The following is a 16924-nucleotide window of genomic DNA, read 5'->3' as shown; positions in this document are numbered from 1 at the left end:
TTTTAATTTAGCGCATTTTCCAGTCAGCGAAATTAGGAAAATTTAAACCCAGTTAATAATTAATAATTTTACAGTAGATTGTTTGGGACAAGAATGGCATACAGCTGATGGAAAGTTAATATTTCAGAGTTCAGTTGCTGATGAAAGCACCAACAAAACAATATTACTATACACTTGACTAATCTCTTCAAAATAATAACCTAATTTGGCTTCTAAGTTTATTTTTTTTTAATTTGGAGCACCAAGTAAAATATTAAATGCAATTTCTTTTTCAGCTGAAGGACAAAATAGGACAAGGTTATCAACTGACATTCTGTTCATGAAGTCTAGAGTATCAACAATCTTTCAATAACCCTTATTCAAGACCAGCCTGGATTGCAAAACATTTTTATTATTGTAACTAACTGGGATAAGATGACATCTAAATCTGAGCGGATTGTGGCAGTATTGTTTTTATTCCTAACTTCCTAATAATCAGTCTTTATCACTCAACTATGATTTAACATTTACAGTATGATATCAGTGACATTTAATGCAATCACAAGTGTGAACAATATCGGTACTTGTCAGAGATAAAACTCCTTATGACATTCTCCTAAGTCAAATTGCAAAGAAGAACTTTGCTGTATAAAGAGGATGTTTTATTGCAGTGAATTACGCAAGACAAATACGGTTTAAGCTCTTTTTAAATCAATCAATGAAACATGCCTGTATAAGCATCTACATGCACCTCCTGGAGAATGCATATACAGATTGTGAAGATATATGATGTCACTCACATTCTCAAGTCATCTCAGCAGCAACTCAACAATCATCTATGATATTTCATGATCTGACCTAGCTTTTTGTAACAAGATCAGCATGACTAATTGAATTGCAACACAAGCTGTCAAAGCACATACAAAAGATCTTTAAAATATTTTTTTTATCATGGCTGTTATGCTAGAGGCAATATAATAATATGCAAATTCATTAAGCCTAGTCTAGTCTAGAAAAAAAACATGCTACACGAGGCTCATTCATTTGTTCCTCCATAGACAACAGTACAATTAGCATTCTATCATTCATAAAATACTATTAATGATGCTTTATTAAACACTGTAGATAAAACTAATTTAATTATATTCTTATATTACCTACGTAAATTCCATAAATTAAGAGATTTTGCTATACTGAAGGTATGAACTTTTTTATGCATATTATCATGCATTTATGCATATTTATAAACCATTTATTCTGAAAGATCTTTGCGCTTCATTGAAATTAGAAAATGCTTTCATTGGCTATAGAAACTATTTGGTAAAGCCACAAGTCTTTGCAGGGTTTCTTCAATCATTGGTCGATATACTGCCACCAACTTAAAAGATAGATTCCATCAAATTGTTTACGGCACTTCAAATCACAGTGATCATTCATTGCAATAAATAAAAAAAAAAGCAAATATAAAAAGTATCATTATCATTTAGCTCATGAACCAGTAAATTGTGAAAGTAAGCTAGTATCACAGACGAGGCTAAAGGTTAACTGACTGCAGAGGAGTATACTAGTATTAAGGCAGTATACATCCACTGAGGCTTGTGATTGGTCAAGTTGTTTTTATTTACTATTTAAAATTTATAAACATTTATGAATATTTTTTTATAAAACAAACTTGTGCCTTCATAAACCTGGTGTATCAACCAATGTAAAATTATTTGACAATCACATAAAAAACAAGCCATGCATGGCACAGTCCCCGTTAGTTAGCAAATTTAAGATATAAAGTTTTGTTTATAGTAATATAGCTGGAATATAAACATGTCAGGAATATGATTTATTAACATTTAAATAATTGATATTTGTATCTGATCGTCAAATGAGTATTGAGAGATATTGCTCTGGAACAGCATTAATTAAAACAAAATCAGCCATTATGAATATATGTATAATGAATATTAAAAATTTGAAAATAATCAGTCAAAACAAGTCAGACATATGGGTCTGGAAACCCATTAAAACAAAATGACCACCAGACAGCCATTTTGAGTCTGATCTGAAAAATAAAATGACGTGCATCAGGAACCCGTAATGTTTAATGTATGTACCAAGTTTGAACGAAATTCGTCCATAAATGCCAGAAATGCTTATTATTTGATGATTTTTTAGCACAAAAATGACAACCATTCGGCCATTTTGAATAGGATCGTCAAACCAATATATCTGTCTATCTATGACATGATGTATAATGAATATTTAAAATTTGAACATAATCAGTCAAAACAAGTTGGAAATATGGGTCTAGAAGCCCATTCATTGAAACAAAATGGCCACCAGTCGGCCATTTTGAATGTTATCTGAAAAACAAAATTATTTGCATCAAGGTCCCATAATGTCTAATGTATATATCAAGTTTGAACAAAATCCATCTGTAAACAGTCAAGAAATGCTTGATTTTTATGATTTTTTAGCACAAAAATGGCCGCCATTCGGCCATCTTGAATCAGATCGTGAAACAAATTAACGTGCATATGTATAATATCATGTATGATGTATGTGTTAAGTTTGATTGTGATTGGTCCAGGCATTACGAAGATACAGGTCCGGACGCACGCACAGACACACGCACGGACACACGGAGGTCAAAACACAAGTCCCCGTTTTCGGACTGCGTCCGAACGGGGACTAAAAAGGTTTGTATACCCTAAGTATTTCTTTCCCAGGCTGATACTACAAATGTACAGATTTCATGCTGAAATAGCACAAGAAGTGGCATTCAATACTAGTTTAGTCTAATGTTGATGTTTTCAATATTTAAACTTCTATAACCAAAAAAGAAATTTAATTTTTTTTTATGGTGTCAATAAAGTACTATTTCATTCTATTGGGATTCCAGATACAAGTGTAATGCAATTCCAATGACATCTTGACATACAGGAGTTCTCACTACACAAGTTGTATACATTATGGTGGTTTTTGAACAGTGGATTTTCTCAGTGAGAACAACTCTGCCAGAAATGACAGTATTCAATATAGTATTTGATAAATCAATGCTGAACAATGCAATAAAATGCCAAAACATTGCACATGCAGTTAAAAAAATATTAGTGTGAAGACAAAGCCATGCAAAGATTGCTTTGTTCATATAATAGCAATATGGCTGTACAGAGTATGAATTTCTGTGTTGCGAAGGTACATATTTTCAAGGACAAAATTTATAAAACTGCACAGAAATAACACTGGGAATATCAAAGGACACCGATGCAAACTCGAAGTTCAAACCCTAGCGACCTTCAGAGAATATAAAACAGTACAAGAAATTGGAAGATTATTATAATTCTGACAATACAAGCGTGTATGTAGACTTTGACCTAACTCGCATTCTGCATTTCTGGTCACGCTACACGAAATGTTTGGATTAGATTCGTTGATAATATAATGCTTGCGTATGGCATGACAACAAGTGTTCAATCCAAGTGCCGACTTTTTAACGACGGCCGGAAACAGTATGGCACAGGTCGCTTTATTTGTCGATTTTCAACGAGATAACCGGTAACTACGGTATACTGGTTGCCCATTACACGTACTCATGGTACTTATATGGTGGTTACGGCATGACGAAATCAAGAAACGGCTAGCGATCGTTCTCAAAATCAGTTTTTGACCCACATTTGCCACCTAAAAATGGCCAGTGACAACACCGAAATCGAATAAAATAGCCAAAAAACATGCCGAACTACAGACTTAGTGATTTTACATCAAGCGCTATCAATAAAGACGTATGACTGACAATTATGCTGAATCGTGTGAACGGAACTAAAATCTGACTACGGATATCGAATTTTCCTGACATTCATTCACATGCAATACACTCGTTCGATTCGATTCGCAAGATAAACTTTTTTTGTGGAAAAATTATATACACAGAGAGAACAGGTATACTTACAATCATCTGACTCAAAACCTCCCTCACTCCCCACCAGCAGAATGTCTGGAAATGGAAAGAAAAGAATGAGTTTGTGCGCCGAATAATACAAAATCAGGCAAATTTCATAGGGTTAGGCCTGTGACTCACCCGCCATGTTGCCTTTTTTGCACGAGGGATGAAATAACGAACGTGATTGGTTAAAATTGTTCACAGGTGCGATGCTATTTGGAAAACCTTTCCCGATAAAGCACACTCAAAGGACTATGAATATATCACACATTCCTGGGATTATTTATTCATTATTATATTTCCAGGTGAGCCATTCCTTTCGCAAACACCCAGCAACGCGATTTCATCATTTCTCGACCTGGCTCATTAACACCACCCTTGTCCATTTACGCATAATGGTACATTCCAATCTTCCGATAAAATACGAATGACACCCGAACACAGAAAAGACATTTTTTTTTAAAACAACAACTTATGATTAAATACACATTGACTCATTTGTCACAATATGTGTTCGACTAAACCTGGCGAACAATAAACAGGTCAATATATGTTATTTCTTATAGAATCGTTCCTTTGAAATATTCTCATATATGTTCTCTATACCTGCATATTATCGTATATTGCGAGAGTTGGATGCTCTCGCGTTTTAAAAAGAGTTCAAGAGGTTGTGCCGGAGGACAATCATGGCCGATAAGCGTAGCAACACTATACTTGCTCGATCAAACCAAAATAGCTCGTTCGATTACAGCAAATCTGCCAGAACTGACCGAAGTGTCAGTTTAGCAAGAAAAAAGAAACATATTCGAGTAAGTGTAGTTTGATTGTAAAACTATGCATAGTTTGGTGAGCTGTGATTTTTTTATTTGAGCCGAGTCGGAGGAGCAGTGTCCGATCTGTTTATATACATTTATATCAACTCGTTCACAAGCTGTCATTGACGCTGTGAATAACAATGACTGCATTATATCGGTAAACGGTAATACTAATTTCACCACTTTGCGCTAGTAGTATTTTAAAATACGTTCTATATTTTAAAGTGTTCTGTTATATTTCCTTTGTTAATAATTTAATTAATTAATTAATTGAAGAGCCACAGTCGTCAACAAGCAAATACAAATTCAGGTTTTTTAAAAAGGATTTATAAGATGCGGGTATTGTATGCAAGTGGGATAATAGTACCTTAAAAGATTTAAGATTTGGCCAATACCTAAAGTAAAGCGCGGTGGTCGTCGCGCAGCGCGTGTTCGAATTTCATGTATAAAATAAACAATGTATTTTACACGCATTATATACGTCGCTATGAGTCCCGTATCGAACAGGACGCAGAACGACGACTGCCGCCCTTTAATATTAAAGAATGTATTTATGTATTTTCATAAAGTCTAGGGTTATATAAGCTATACATACCTAATCCTTTACCATAATTAATCCTAATGCCAATACACAATAAATTAATTAGCTAAAATTAAAATCTTCTAATCTCAAATCTCATTTTTTTACGAATAGCTGTTTGTGTGATATGCATTAAAGCGCACACATAAATTTCAAGTTGAACACAGAACTTTTATTTCTATAAACATTGATAAATACAAACTATTATTGAGCTTGTGAAAGTAATGATAGTGTTTGAATACATTGAACTCTTGCTGTATGTCCTTGTGTATGTGTATCCTTCACTTTGTTCTTTCATGCCATTGGTTAAATGTTTTTGTTGAATGTACACCTGTACATTGATCTTCATCGCCGTAAATTGATCCATTATAACTTCATGGGGCAACACATCTATCATGCAATGAATGAATATAATTTAATTTAAAATTTTTTGGAAATAACATACATGCAAAATATAGGGCAAATAATCGTTTTCCCTGGCTTCTTTTCTGCCTTTTTACCAGGTGGAAATTTGAAAGTGAAACTACAGGAATACTATCTATTTCACAAAGCTGTGAATTTTTTTTTTACGAGAATTGATGTGATGGGACAAATGCCTCTCAGACTACCATAGTGGTATTCGTCCACTAAGATATGATTGTCAAGTTGTTTTCAATCGTCATTTGAAATTTACAGAATATTTTACATGAAATGAGGTTGCAACATATCATTATGTGATATTCACAACTATTGTAAATGTTTGTTCAAGTTCAGGTAATATCGAGTGGTGTCCTGGCGTAAAAGTGTTTTTACAATGATCATTAATGTATTCTCTTCCACTAACACAGCAGCCATACTAGCTGAAGACGGGATGTAATTCACTATTCTTTTCAGTCTACTTGTTACTTTTGGGTTTAGTGTAGGTTAGTGTACAGTAGAATAAATTTTATATATGCTTTAGTTAAACAAATACAGTATAATTCCCAATTTACAAAAAAAAGGATAAATATGGAAGATGTTGTGTGATTGGTCATGGGATGGTCAAGATATTTCTTATGTATCTTTGAATTGTCAACTGTACTTTCACAAATGGTTCTTCCCAAACCACAGTTATTGGTATCTTTGCGTCAATAAGGTCCCCTTAACAGTTCAAAAGTAAAACAACCTGCATACTTTTTGTTCCTCTTCTAGATATACAATGTACATGTATACTCATTATTAATATATATCTTCAATATAACATTTGATAAGAGATTATATGTTTGTATTGAGTGTTACAATTGTAAACAATTATGTACCCATCCCACTTGGCTCATGTATTTGACTGGAGGGATCACTCTTACTGAATCAACAACGATGGAAGTCAGTTGTCAAGAATAAAGGTGTCGCTCAATCTGTATGCTCCATTTTGTTGGTTGACGCTATAAGGAAAAGTCAACAACTAACTCACAAAATATTTGTGATGTTTTGGCATAATAGTTAGGATGTCAGCCCAACGTCAGGAAGATTGTTGTTTTGAAGACCATGGTTGCCAGGCATTCTTAGAACAATGGTGTTCTTACAGAAGGAATATAATTTTGTTAGTCCTGGCATGGAGCTAGGAAGGGACTTTTTACCTCCATGGTAGTTTTGGTAAATGATCCATCACAATGAGTAGTGGCTGCTGCTGGAGGGAAATGATATAAATGTTCTTGGCAATGCATTGACCAATTTCATTCAAACTATAGATATAGGTGATACATGTATGTATACTGATAGACACAATTTCACAAACAAAGTTTACTGAAGGTGTTTTGGGGTCAAAATATGTAATGTTTGGTTCAAAAGTAAGGTGAAAATTATTTTCAAGGCATCCCATGTTGAGTGCATTAATTAATTTCATTCAAACTTCACTTATTGATAAAATGAGGTCATTATGAGGATACCTTAAAGTATGCACGAAGACAGTACAGCTGGAGTATCGACTGAATGTAGTGTACTGGATGAGTGCATACTTTAGGGTATCATAATAACCTTATTATTATACATCTTTTACTTCCAAGGATATACCATGGGAATGCCGAAATCTAAAATGTTTAGAACCGAATCAGTGAACTTCTTTGTGTGGAGTCCGGTCAAACTCAGGTGGCAGCCATGTTTGTTTTTTTATTAGAGGACGCTTGTTTGAATATATTCAATCGGTATTATCAGGAGTTATTGTTAAGCATCATGGGAGTGATTGTTATCTGTCTGAAATTCTCATATTGCATCGATTGAAATGACACTGTTGCATGATTTGTCTTTGCATACTGTTCAAACATGCATAAGATGATACCATAATATGTAACTATGGTGATCATATAATATCAGCTTGTGGTATTTCACACAGTCATATGATATAGTGTTATTTTCATCTAATCCCAAATTACTTAACCATTCTAGATATAGATTGATACAGCATCACAGTGATATTTGACTAATCTTGCATTAAATTCGGAGACACATTGAGCACAGAAGTCAACTTTACTCATCATCCACAAAATAGTTCCATTTATCGTCATTTATTTCAACGTAAAATGTTGATGACAATTTTCAATTTTTTTTATTAGAAACTAGAAACAATGTCTGTTAGGTCTAAAATTAAGACTGAATTCAGTGAAAATTACAGAAAATGTGAAAATATTTATCCCAATTTTGGGCATGAAAATAAAATAAGTGTAAACAATGATGACTACATTTGTATATGACATTGTCGGAATGTCTCTGGCATTTGCAGCTTTTTCTTGTATTCATATTTGTATGTATAATTTTTTTCTACAGGGTCCTCCAATCTTTGATAATTTTTGCTGCCACTGTTCACTGTGTAAGAATTTCTACAGAAAGAGTGTTCCAGAAAACTTAGCCAGGTTGATTGTGGTGCCTTCATTAAATAGGACTGAACAAACATTGTCTATCAGAAATCAGAAATTACCTTTGCAGACGGTGCATCAAGTGTGGGTACGACTAGGAGATAGAGTATTGGTAAAAGGAAACTTAACAGGTATGTTGTAGGGACTAAGATAATACAATGTAGTACTCCAAAGAAACGTTAAGCACATGCAGAGTTCCTACATAATGCATAGGTATGTTGTAGGGACTAAGATAATACAATGTAGTACTCCAAAGAAACGTTAAGCACATGCAGAGTTCCTACATAATGCATAGGTATGTTGTAGGGACTAAGATAATACAATGTAGTACTCCAAAGAAACGTTAAGCACATGCAGAGTTCCTACATAATGCATAGGTATGTTGTAGGAACTAAGATAATAATAATAACTTTATTACACTACTAAAAAACCTTCAGAGGGTTTTTGTATGGTAAGGAACATAAATACATACAATACATAAGAGATAAAAATAAAATGTAGTACTCCAAAGAAACGTTAAGCACATGCAGAGTTCCTACATAACACATAGTGAGAACAATGTCAATATTTATTTTATCCGTTGTGTGGATATTATGTCATCATTTTTGTCATTTAGATATTATGTTAATATGTTATTATCCAGTTGTTTGGATATTTGTTTGTCTAGTCGTTATATTGTCTTGAAATTCCTTCAACATTCGTTCTACTTTTTCTTCAAATTCTTTCAGCATTCTTTCAACTTTTCTTAACATTCAACATACTTTCAACATTCTCTGAACATTTTTTCACCTTTCTCTTAGCATTCTCTCAACATTCTACCTTCTCTCAACATCTTTTAACTTTATTTGACAGTCTTTCAACATTCTTTTATTATTTTCGCAACATTCTAGATTTTTCTACATTATTTCAACTTTCTCTTGACATTTTTTAATGTTCTTAACATTCGCTCAACATTTTTTCAATATTTTTTCAACATTCTTTCAAAATTTTCTCAATATTCTTTCAACATACTTTCTTCATTCTTTCAGTATTCTCTCGAAATTTTTTCAACATTCTATTGACATTCTTTGAACATTCTTTCATCTTTCTCTTGAAATTCTTTCAATATTTTCTTACAACATTCATTCAACATTTTCTGACATCATTTTTAACTGAACTTTGTTCATACCCAAAAATCATTAATGGTGTTTACAAAAGGTGGCTGCAGTCAAACTCATAAAATAGTAAGTGGAGAGATCTTGTTGTCATGGGAATAATTTTCAGTATGTTGTTTTATTGTGTGCTCAATGTCAACATATGTAACTGACAGTATGATATTAACAACTGACATTCCATATGCTAAGTAAGTAAAACATCAACAAACCTATCCACTTTTTATTAGAAAGTCAGTGACTACAGTCTTTGAGACTATCATCTTTAAACTCAACATACTAGCAGACAGGCTTCTAGCATATGACAAGTCTGTTTCCACCAATCAGATTCACAATCCATATTCTCTGTATATATACCCATGGATGTAAAAAAAGAAGGAGCACTGACGGTAAATAAGTCTATTAAATTCAATTGTTTATTGCTAAGTTAAGCTCCTTATCCCTTTGTGCTCCTGGTCTTTGAACTCAATGATAGTTGGTGATTGTTTAAACTAGTGTACTGATGGTAATATTCAGATTACACAGAAACAATTTCCCGATGAAATATTAAATCAGTTGCGTAGACCATAATCGAAAATCGCGACAATTGGTACGATGGTAGGACTCTGAACAGTGCATCGGCTAATTTTTGCTGTCAATCCTGCACACTCACAATGAAACCATGTCACTATGCAGTCGTTGTCGTCACATGCAGTCATGCTTTCTGTCTCTTCATATGAAAATTTGTGCTTACAACTCTTTCTAGGGGATTTGGATTATAACACGATCTAAATCCAACGTTAAACCTATAAACGTTCCATTGTTTTTAGTGCCAAACCCCTTTGTTAAGTACAACAACAAATATTTCTTTGGTGTTTGTGAGCTCTTGTGTGATTGGTCAATGCATGGACAGCTCTTCCACTTTTGTGTTTTACTCCCTATCAATTTGGGCCCTGTTTAACCATAGATAGTATAGTAACACCAAAGTCAAACGCCGTATGCCCAACGCAAGCTGGGCTGGAATATTATAATGAGCAAGTAAACAATGACGTCATATTTACTTTGATGCGATGTCACGTATCGAACTACAAGTCGTTTTCTTTCCGCAATACGCATCTTTCGAACACACAATAGTTATCAGATGTTCTCGTGAACGTGGTTCACTTGTAAATATTACTTTTAATATATATGTTCCTGTTTAATTGAATAAAATTAAAAATCAGTTTCAGACGGCAGTAATGTTTCCGTACATGCCATATTCAGTTTGTAACCCGTTTTCGACAAAATATTTGAATATTTTTGTTTTCATGATGCATGAATCTTCTTATTCTGTTATTGTCTACCGACTATGCTCGTTTTTTATTGTTCTCTGCCACGCATTTTTTTTTCAAACAGACTTTGAATCCGTATGTTCTCCCATCTGTCACCATCTTGACAATAGCTCACACTCTGTCAACCGGAATTCATGTCTGAGGTTGTACCCCATTTTCGACAAAATACTCGAATATTTTAGTTTTCATGATGCATGAATCTTCTTATTATGTTATTTTCCACCGACTGTGCTCGTTTTTTTTTGTGTGTGTGTGCTCTGTCTTGCACTTTTTTTGAAATTAACTTTCAATTTGTTCGTTTTCATGTCTGTCGTCATCTTGACTACCTATTCACACTCTTTCAAACCTCAGACCAGAGTTCAAACAAAATGCATGTGTAAGTTTGTACCCCGTATTCTACAAAATACACTAATATTATTGTTTTCATGACTACGCTTGTTTTTTTGTTGTTCTCTGTCTCGCATTTTTTTTAATAGACTTTCATTCCGTCTTTCGTTTTCACGTCTGTGGCCATCTTGACTACACGTCCAGTCTTTAAGCCTGAATGCATGTCTACCTATGTTATACCCTGATTTTATTAATAATTTCAACAAAATAACTTGAATACTTGTGTATAAATGAGGCACGATTGTCTTTATTGTTTTATTTTCACTATTTCCGGTTTCTTTTACGTGACGATCAAGAAAACGCAAATCTTCTCTATTTTCGATGTTGATGCCCGGGCTCTGAATCACACACACAGGGTTGTTAACATGAATTGCTGTATCTACTGCGTTTGGATCTTCTTCACTATCATTTCCACTGTAATCAAAATCCCATAAAAAAATATCGAGCAAATCATCTACACACGGGAACTCGTGATCAGCAACGGCCATTTAGAATACCCATGGAATACCGTAGGCGACTCTCGTCAGCGAAATTACGCATTTCGCGTTAGTTCACGACTCTCGCCGCCTAAAAACAGACAGTTTTCAAGACGGCACTTTCTTCATAGTAAACAGATGTACCCGTAAACCAACAGAAACATGGTTTAGAAGCTAATTTTTTTTAAATCACTTTTGACCAAAAATACACATTTTTGTGCATATTTCAAACTACAGTGTTCATAAAAAAAAATTCTTACAAAAATTCATGCAATAAGCTTTCCGAAAATATATAGTTTTGTGGGCAAGGAAGGTCATCTTGGTTGCCTAATTAACTAATTAAAATACCTGTCAGGTTAACTGCATCTCTACCTTAACGAGAAATCGAAATAAACATTTAGTTTATGTTAACGATTAGTTTAAATCAGCTTAACTTTTTTTCAGCCTACCCTGCTACAATAGAATCGCTGGAGTTGCTTGTCCTTCCTACTATATTGTCTATGGTTTAACTCCGGGGTTACGTCCAAACGCCACCCTCTTGACTGGAGATCTGTGTTAGAAAATAAACCTTTGTTGTTGCGGTGTATTTGGATGGCCGAATTTACGGCAGAATCCGGTATTATATAAAGAAAGTTTTATTATGGACATCTCGCATATATTGCCGATGTTTTATACTGTTTGTAGTTTGCATATGAAAGTGGTTGTTGATGCCCCTCCTATTTTCTGAATAGACGAATTCGAGAAGCAGATGAATTACCCCTTCGCCGTAGGCGGCGCGCTCACGGCCGCCATTACCGGGGGGCAACATGTATCGATAATAGAGTGGAAATCTTTCGTCAGTGTAATATTGTTTTGATCACAATTTTGTATCATAATTTTAACTACCGGTAGTGTTATAGTTTCAATGTTTTTATGATCATGGGAGGGTCAGAAAAAAACTGTAAGTTTCTAGGATGCACGAACAACGATAACAAACTTTAAAAAATGGAAACAAACTACGTGCGAAATCCATTCACCAAAGACACATGATGAGTGCGAATGTAGGCAACCCCCGGGGGTACTTGCAAAAATACTGACAGGGGTGTGTAACTGGTTGTTTCAAACGCCTACCCCTTATCAGACAGAAATAATCTCAAATTGCCTATCCCTTTTCAGACAAACTGTGGATATTTGACACCCCTTTCTAGACAGTACACATAAATGGTAAATAGCGAATCAGAGGATCGATATTCATTTCAGGTTTATTTGTTCCGGGGAAATGGGGGTGGGTGGTCAGCTATTTTTATTTACCTAGATGGACTCCCGCGGATATAATTTGACAATCGAAATGAAGTTATAGAAAGAAAAAATCAGCTTAATTTTCCTGATTGTTGGATCACTCAAGGTCTAGAGACAGTCTTTGGAAAATATGGTCCTCTTTTCAGACAGAAATAATGACAAAAAGATACAGACAGGATAAAATAACATACCCCTTTTCAGACAGATGTGGTGAATTTGGGACCCCTTTTGGCGGCACATACACATGTAGCACTTTAATGGGAGTAACCCACCCCCCTCCCGGGAGGCAACCTTACCAAATGCACCGGTCTCCAAACAGAAAAAAAAACAGAGTCTGCCAAGCTTCTGATGAAATGGAAGCAGATTATACAAAAGAAAGACTTCTTTCCAAGGAATGATAGTCGGGTAAGTCGAAATAGAACGATTTATAGCAGTAAAACGAATGTTTAGTAATGGAAACTTCGTCGCATCTAGTGATACAAATGAAAAGCTCCCGTCTCACAAAAATGTAAACAAAGCCAATTTCGCCGATCCACATCGTTTGTGTTGTACTCGTAATAACAGTACGAGTATTAAAGCATAATACAACACAGGGAGTATCTTACGAAAATATGTGGAGGCAGCTTCTAATTATTCTCGTTTGTTTGTAAACAAACTTGTTAATGTAAATGTAATTCGTGATGTTGCATTCAATGTGATTACGACTGAAATATTTGAAGTAACACTGTGTGGGACCCTTCATGTTCAAGAAGAAATTGATTTCAATATGAAGAATGCAAAAGTGAAAAATAAATTTGTAATTTTCCACGTTTTGAATTTATTTCAATAGTTCCCCAAAAGTGGATCACTTGCAATAATGCAACATTTAGATTTTGATTTCTCATTGCAATTTGCACCTGGGTATAGTAACTACTGGCTGCGGTTGTTGCTGCATTACCTGTGAAGTGTGGGTGAACATGGTTGCGAATCCATTTTGAGGGATCGGTCAGGTGTTCAGTTTTTTTTGGACGCTTGCAGCTGCACTACTTGTGATACAGAGCTTTCTCTGAGATGTCCAAAGGGCAGAGTTTTGGTTTTTATTTATTTTTTCTACATCAGCATTCGTTATTAACATTCAAATGCCAAAATATTTTGAATAGTTATGAAATTGCTTGTGCTGCTATGTTATTTTACGAGTGTTTATCAGTGTAGTTACAATGAGGACTGCCCAGTTACTAACGAGAATAATTCTCCTACGTATGTTCTCCATTGATCGTTTTGGAAAACAGCTTAACTCTGTACGTGCAAAAAGCGATTTGAACACACACAAACGAAACAAAATCATGTTTTACAACAATTTCTACACAAAGTCTGAATTTCCGTCTTTGGCCAGTCTCTAGTGCTGAGTACAGTCCTGTAGGTTGGCCTCCTTCCGTTGATCATTCGGCCCCACATGTTAGCCAGTCTCTAACATCGTCTTTCCAAATATCCATGGAAATAATCGTTGGAAATACGTATTAAATGTTTGTAGGTGAGTTTGTAGTGATGACAATAGTACGAGTTCGCATGTAATTAATAAATATTATTATTTTTACGTAATTTGTTATGGGACGCCATGACTGCGAGTGGTATATGCCCCCCAGTAATGGCGGCAGCGTATGCGGGCGTACTTTCGAGAAGCGCTCGTCGGATTACTCTATAGCAGCCATTTTCTGGAACAGTATTTTGGTTATGTGTGGATTGATTACATGCTTCTGAGGTACCTATATATTTAATATTAAAACAATCAGACTTGTAGTTTTCAAGATGTTGAAAATATCACTTTTCACCAAAATGCTAAAAAAATATTCATAAAAATTAAAAAATTAAAATTATCATCATAAAAAGAGCAATTTGATTGAAGTCCTTTCAGAGTACATATATACTAAGTATCAAACCAATCAGAATTGTGCTGACGAAGTCGAAAATAAAAATTTTAACGCAAACACGAGATGACAAACAACAGAAACTCAGTAATAATGTGACGAGCTCCATTCAACAGCGGAACTAAATATTGTTAAAATGACATAACCAGTTCCAGCCATTTTTCAATCAAAACTCGGCTAGTGGCTTTAACCACCCCATCTCTATCACACTCACAAAGGTTACTAAAAAAACATTCAACCCAATTAATTTATCGGGCCGACACAACAACCACGATCACTTTACCACTGGTATAAATGAATATGAAACCATACAAGCGAAAGATGTGATGTTGATGCTTAGATTAATGAATGAGAAGTGAATAAAAAATTTTCTTCATGAACAACTTTTCTCATGCAACATAATCTACCGTACTAATGTACCAAGTATTCTGATTGCTTAGATTCAAGTGAAGTTGACTTCTAATATGAATTAAATTTATTTCATCAAAAAAAATTTTAAAACAACATTAAATGTAGAAATTGTACAAGTAGTAAATATATATAAATAAATAATGAAATCTGTCACTATGTGGTGGAAACATGTATATTTCTGGAATGCACATACATGTATAACTAATAAACTTGTTACGTTAACGCATGATTGGTTTCTCCTGTATCAGCTTATTTTAAGCATTAATATCTGGGTTCATGTAGAGTTCAGATAAAAATGAGGTCGGAGAAAGTTGGTATAATGTTGAGAGAATGTCAAGACAATCAAATGATGAGACAAACAGATATTGAATATCTAATTTAAAAGGTTAAACATTATTGTTTGTGGTTCATTAGTTTAGAATTTCAACAAATCATTTGAATATTGAAACGTGGTAGAAGACAAAACACTTGCAGGGACAAACAGATGTGTAAAGTGTACCCTCAAATAGTTGATAAATAATTCCACTTTTTGTTATGTTGTCGCTTTATGTAGAACAAAAGAAAAATATATATCTGCATACTATTTCACACACCAAGCCCAAATTAAATTTATAGAATTGATGAAAACAAGAATATATTATAGCATTATCAATACCAGTGGATTTCATTACATCATTGCAGCAGATTATTCGTGATAATGTATTCCATTATTGAGCACTAAGGACCGTGCCATGGATATGAATACAGTGTTGTTTTCAAAAATGAATAAAGGAGAAACTATTTAAAACGAAGAGAAATTGTTATATATAAATTATTAAATTGGATTCAAAGTTATTCGTCAAATCATGAGCCTCCTGTAGAATTTGAATATAACTATTACACAGACAGGGCAGTTGCCAATAACATCTTGCTTGATGATTTGAAAACACGTGTGTGATGGGGTAACGATACAACTACATACATGTTCCCTGGACACACACCCCTACGCACAGTCGATACAGCCGGTCTACAGCGGTGATTTAGCATAACGTAATGCAAGGGCTGGTAGTGCCAGTCATGGTGATCAATTATATTTAATGGAGTAAAACTACCCGGTAGTTTCTTCATTAGTTAACCATATGAGATTGTGGAAACAATTTCTACAAAGACATTTTAAATTATTCAGATTCCCAGGCCAGTGACTGTGAAACTGTTCCGTTCACTGTGGATTTTTCTCCAAATTATCCGCATTTAATTTTAGTGGCAGCAAATCCACTGGTATTGACAACGCTATAAATTAATAACAATAATGAACTCCCCGACAACCCATAATGAACTCAAGCACATTTTGTGCTCCATATATGTACTCAGCTTATGCCTCATACATATATGTCGCACAAAGTGAACTTTCGCCCATTACATATATGGTTCATTATTGTGTAAATATTATAATTTATACATGTATATCCAATACTCCAGTATGTGTATGGGTGTATTTCTATGTCTGTACTTGTCTGTATCACAGATATCTCAAGAACCCTTCATTACATTACTATGTCTGTACTTGTCTGTATCACAGATATCTCAAGAACCCTTCATTATATTTCTATGTCTGTACTTGTCTGTATCACAGATATCTCAAGAACCCTTCATTACATTACTATGTCTGTACTTGTCTGTATCACAGATATCTCAAGAACCCTTCATTACATTACTATGTCTGTACTTGTCTGTATCACAGATATCTCAAGAACCCTTCATTAGATTTCTATGTCTGTACTTGTCTGTATCACAGATATCTCAAGAACCCTTCATTACATTTCTATGTCTGTACTTGTCTGTATCACAGATAT

At 34.4% G+C, this 16924-nt stretch overlaps 2 protein-coding genes across 5 annotated transcripts in view; one reads left to right on the top strand and one right to left on the bottom strand.

Annotated features, from left to right (window-relative positions):
* LOC102804979 (serine/threonine-protein phosphatase 4 regulatory subunit 1-like) overlaps positions 1 to 4119 on the bottom strand; it is a 132458-nt gene extending 128339 nt beyond the window's left edge. For all 3 annotated transcript variants that reach the window (XM_085499946.1, XM_085499947.1, XM_085499948.1), the window contains exons 1-2: positions 4052 to 4119; positions 3923 to 3967 (exon numbers count right to left, since the gene is read on the bottom strand). In XM_085499946.1, coding sequence (XP_085356072.1) covers positions 3923 to 3967; positions 4052 to 4058 — 52 coding nt within the window. In that variant the 5' untranslated portion in view covers positions 4059 to 4119. The remainder of the gene's footprint in view (positions 1 to 3922; positions 3968 to 4051) is intronic.
* Positions 4120 to 4560: 441 nt separating this feature from the next.
* LOC102803606 (uncharacterized) overlaps positions 4561 to 16924 on the top strand; it is a 49449-nt gene continuing 37085 nt past the window's right edge. For both annotated transcript variants that reach the window (XM_078008454.1, XM_006815318.2), the window contains exons 1-2: positions 4561 to 4722; positions 8087 to 8306. In XM_078008454.1, coding sequence (XP_077864580.1) covers positions 4600 to 4722; positions 8087 to 8306 — 343 coding nt within the window. In that variant the 5' untranslated portion in view covers positions 4561 to 4599. The remainder of the gene's footprint in view (positions 4723 to 8086; positions 8307 to 16924) is intronic.

Source organism: Saccoglossus kowalevskii, chromosome 6, assembly GCF_978046115.1.
Source record: "Saccoglossus kowalevskii chromosome 6, keSacKowa6.1, whole genome shotgun sequence".
Taxonomy (NCBI): Eukaryota; Metazoa; Hemichordata; class Enteropneusta; family Harrimaniidae; genus Saccoglossus; species Saccoglossus kowalevskii.
The sequence above is the reverse complement of the archived record's forward strand: the minus strand, read 5'-3'. Positions and strand labels throughout refer to the sequence as shown.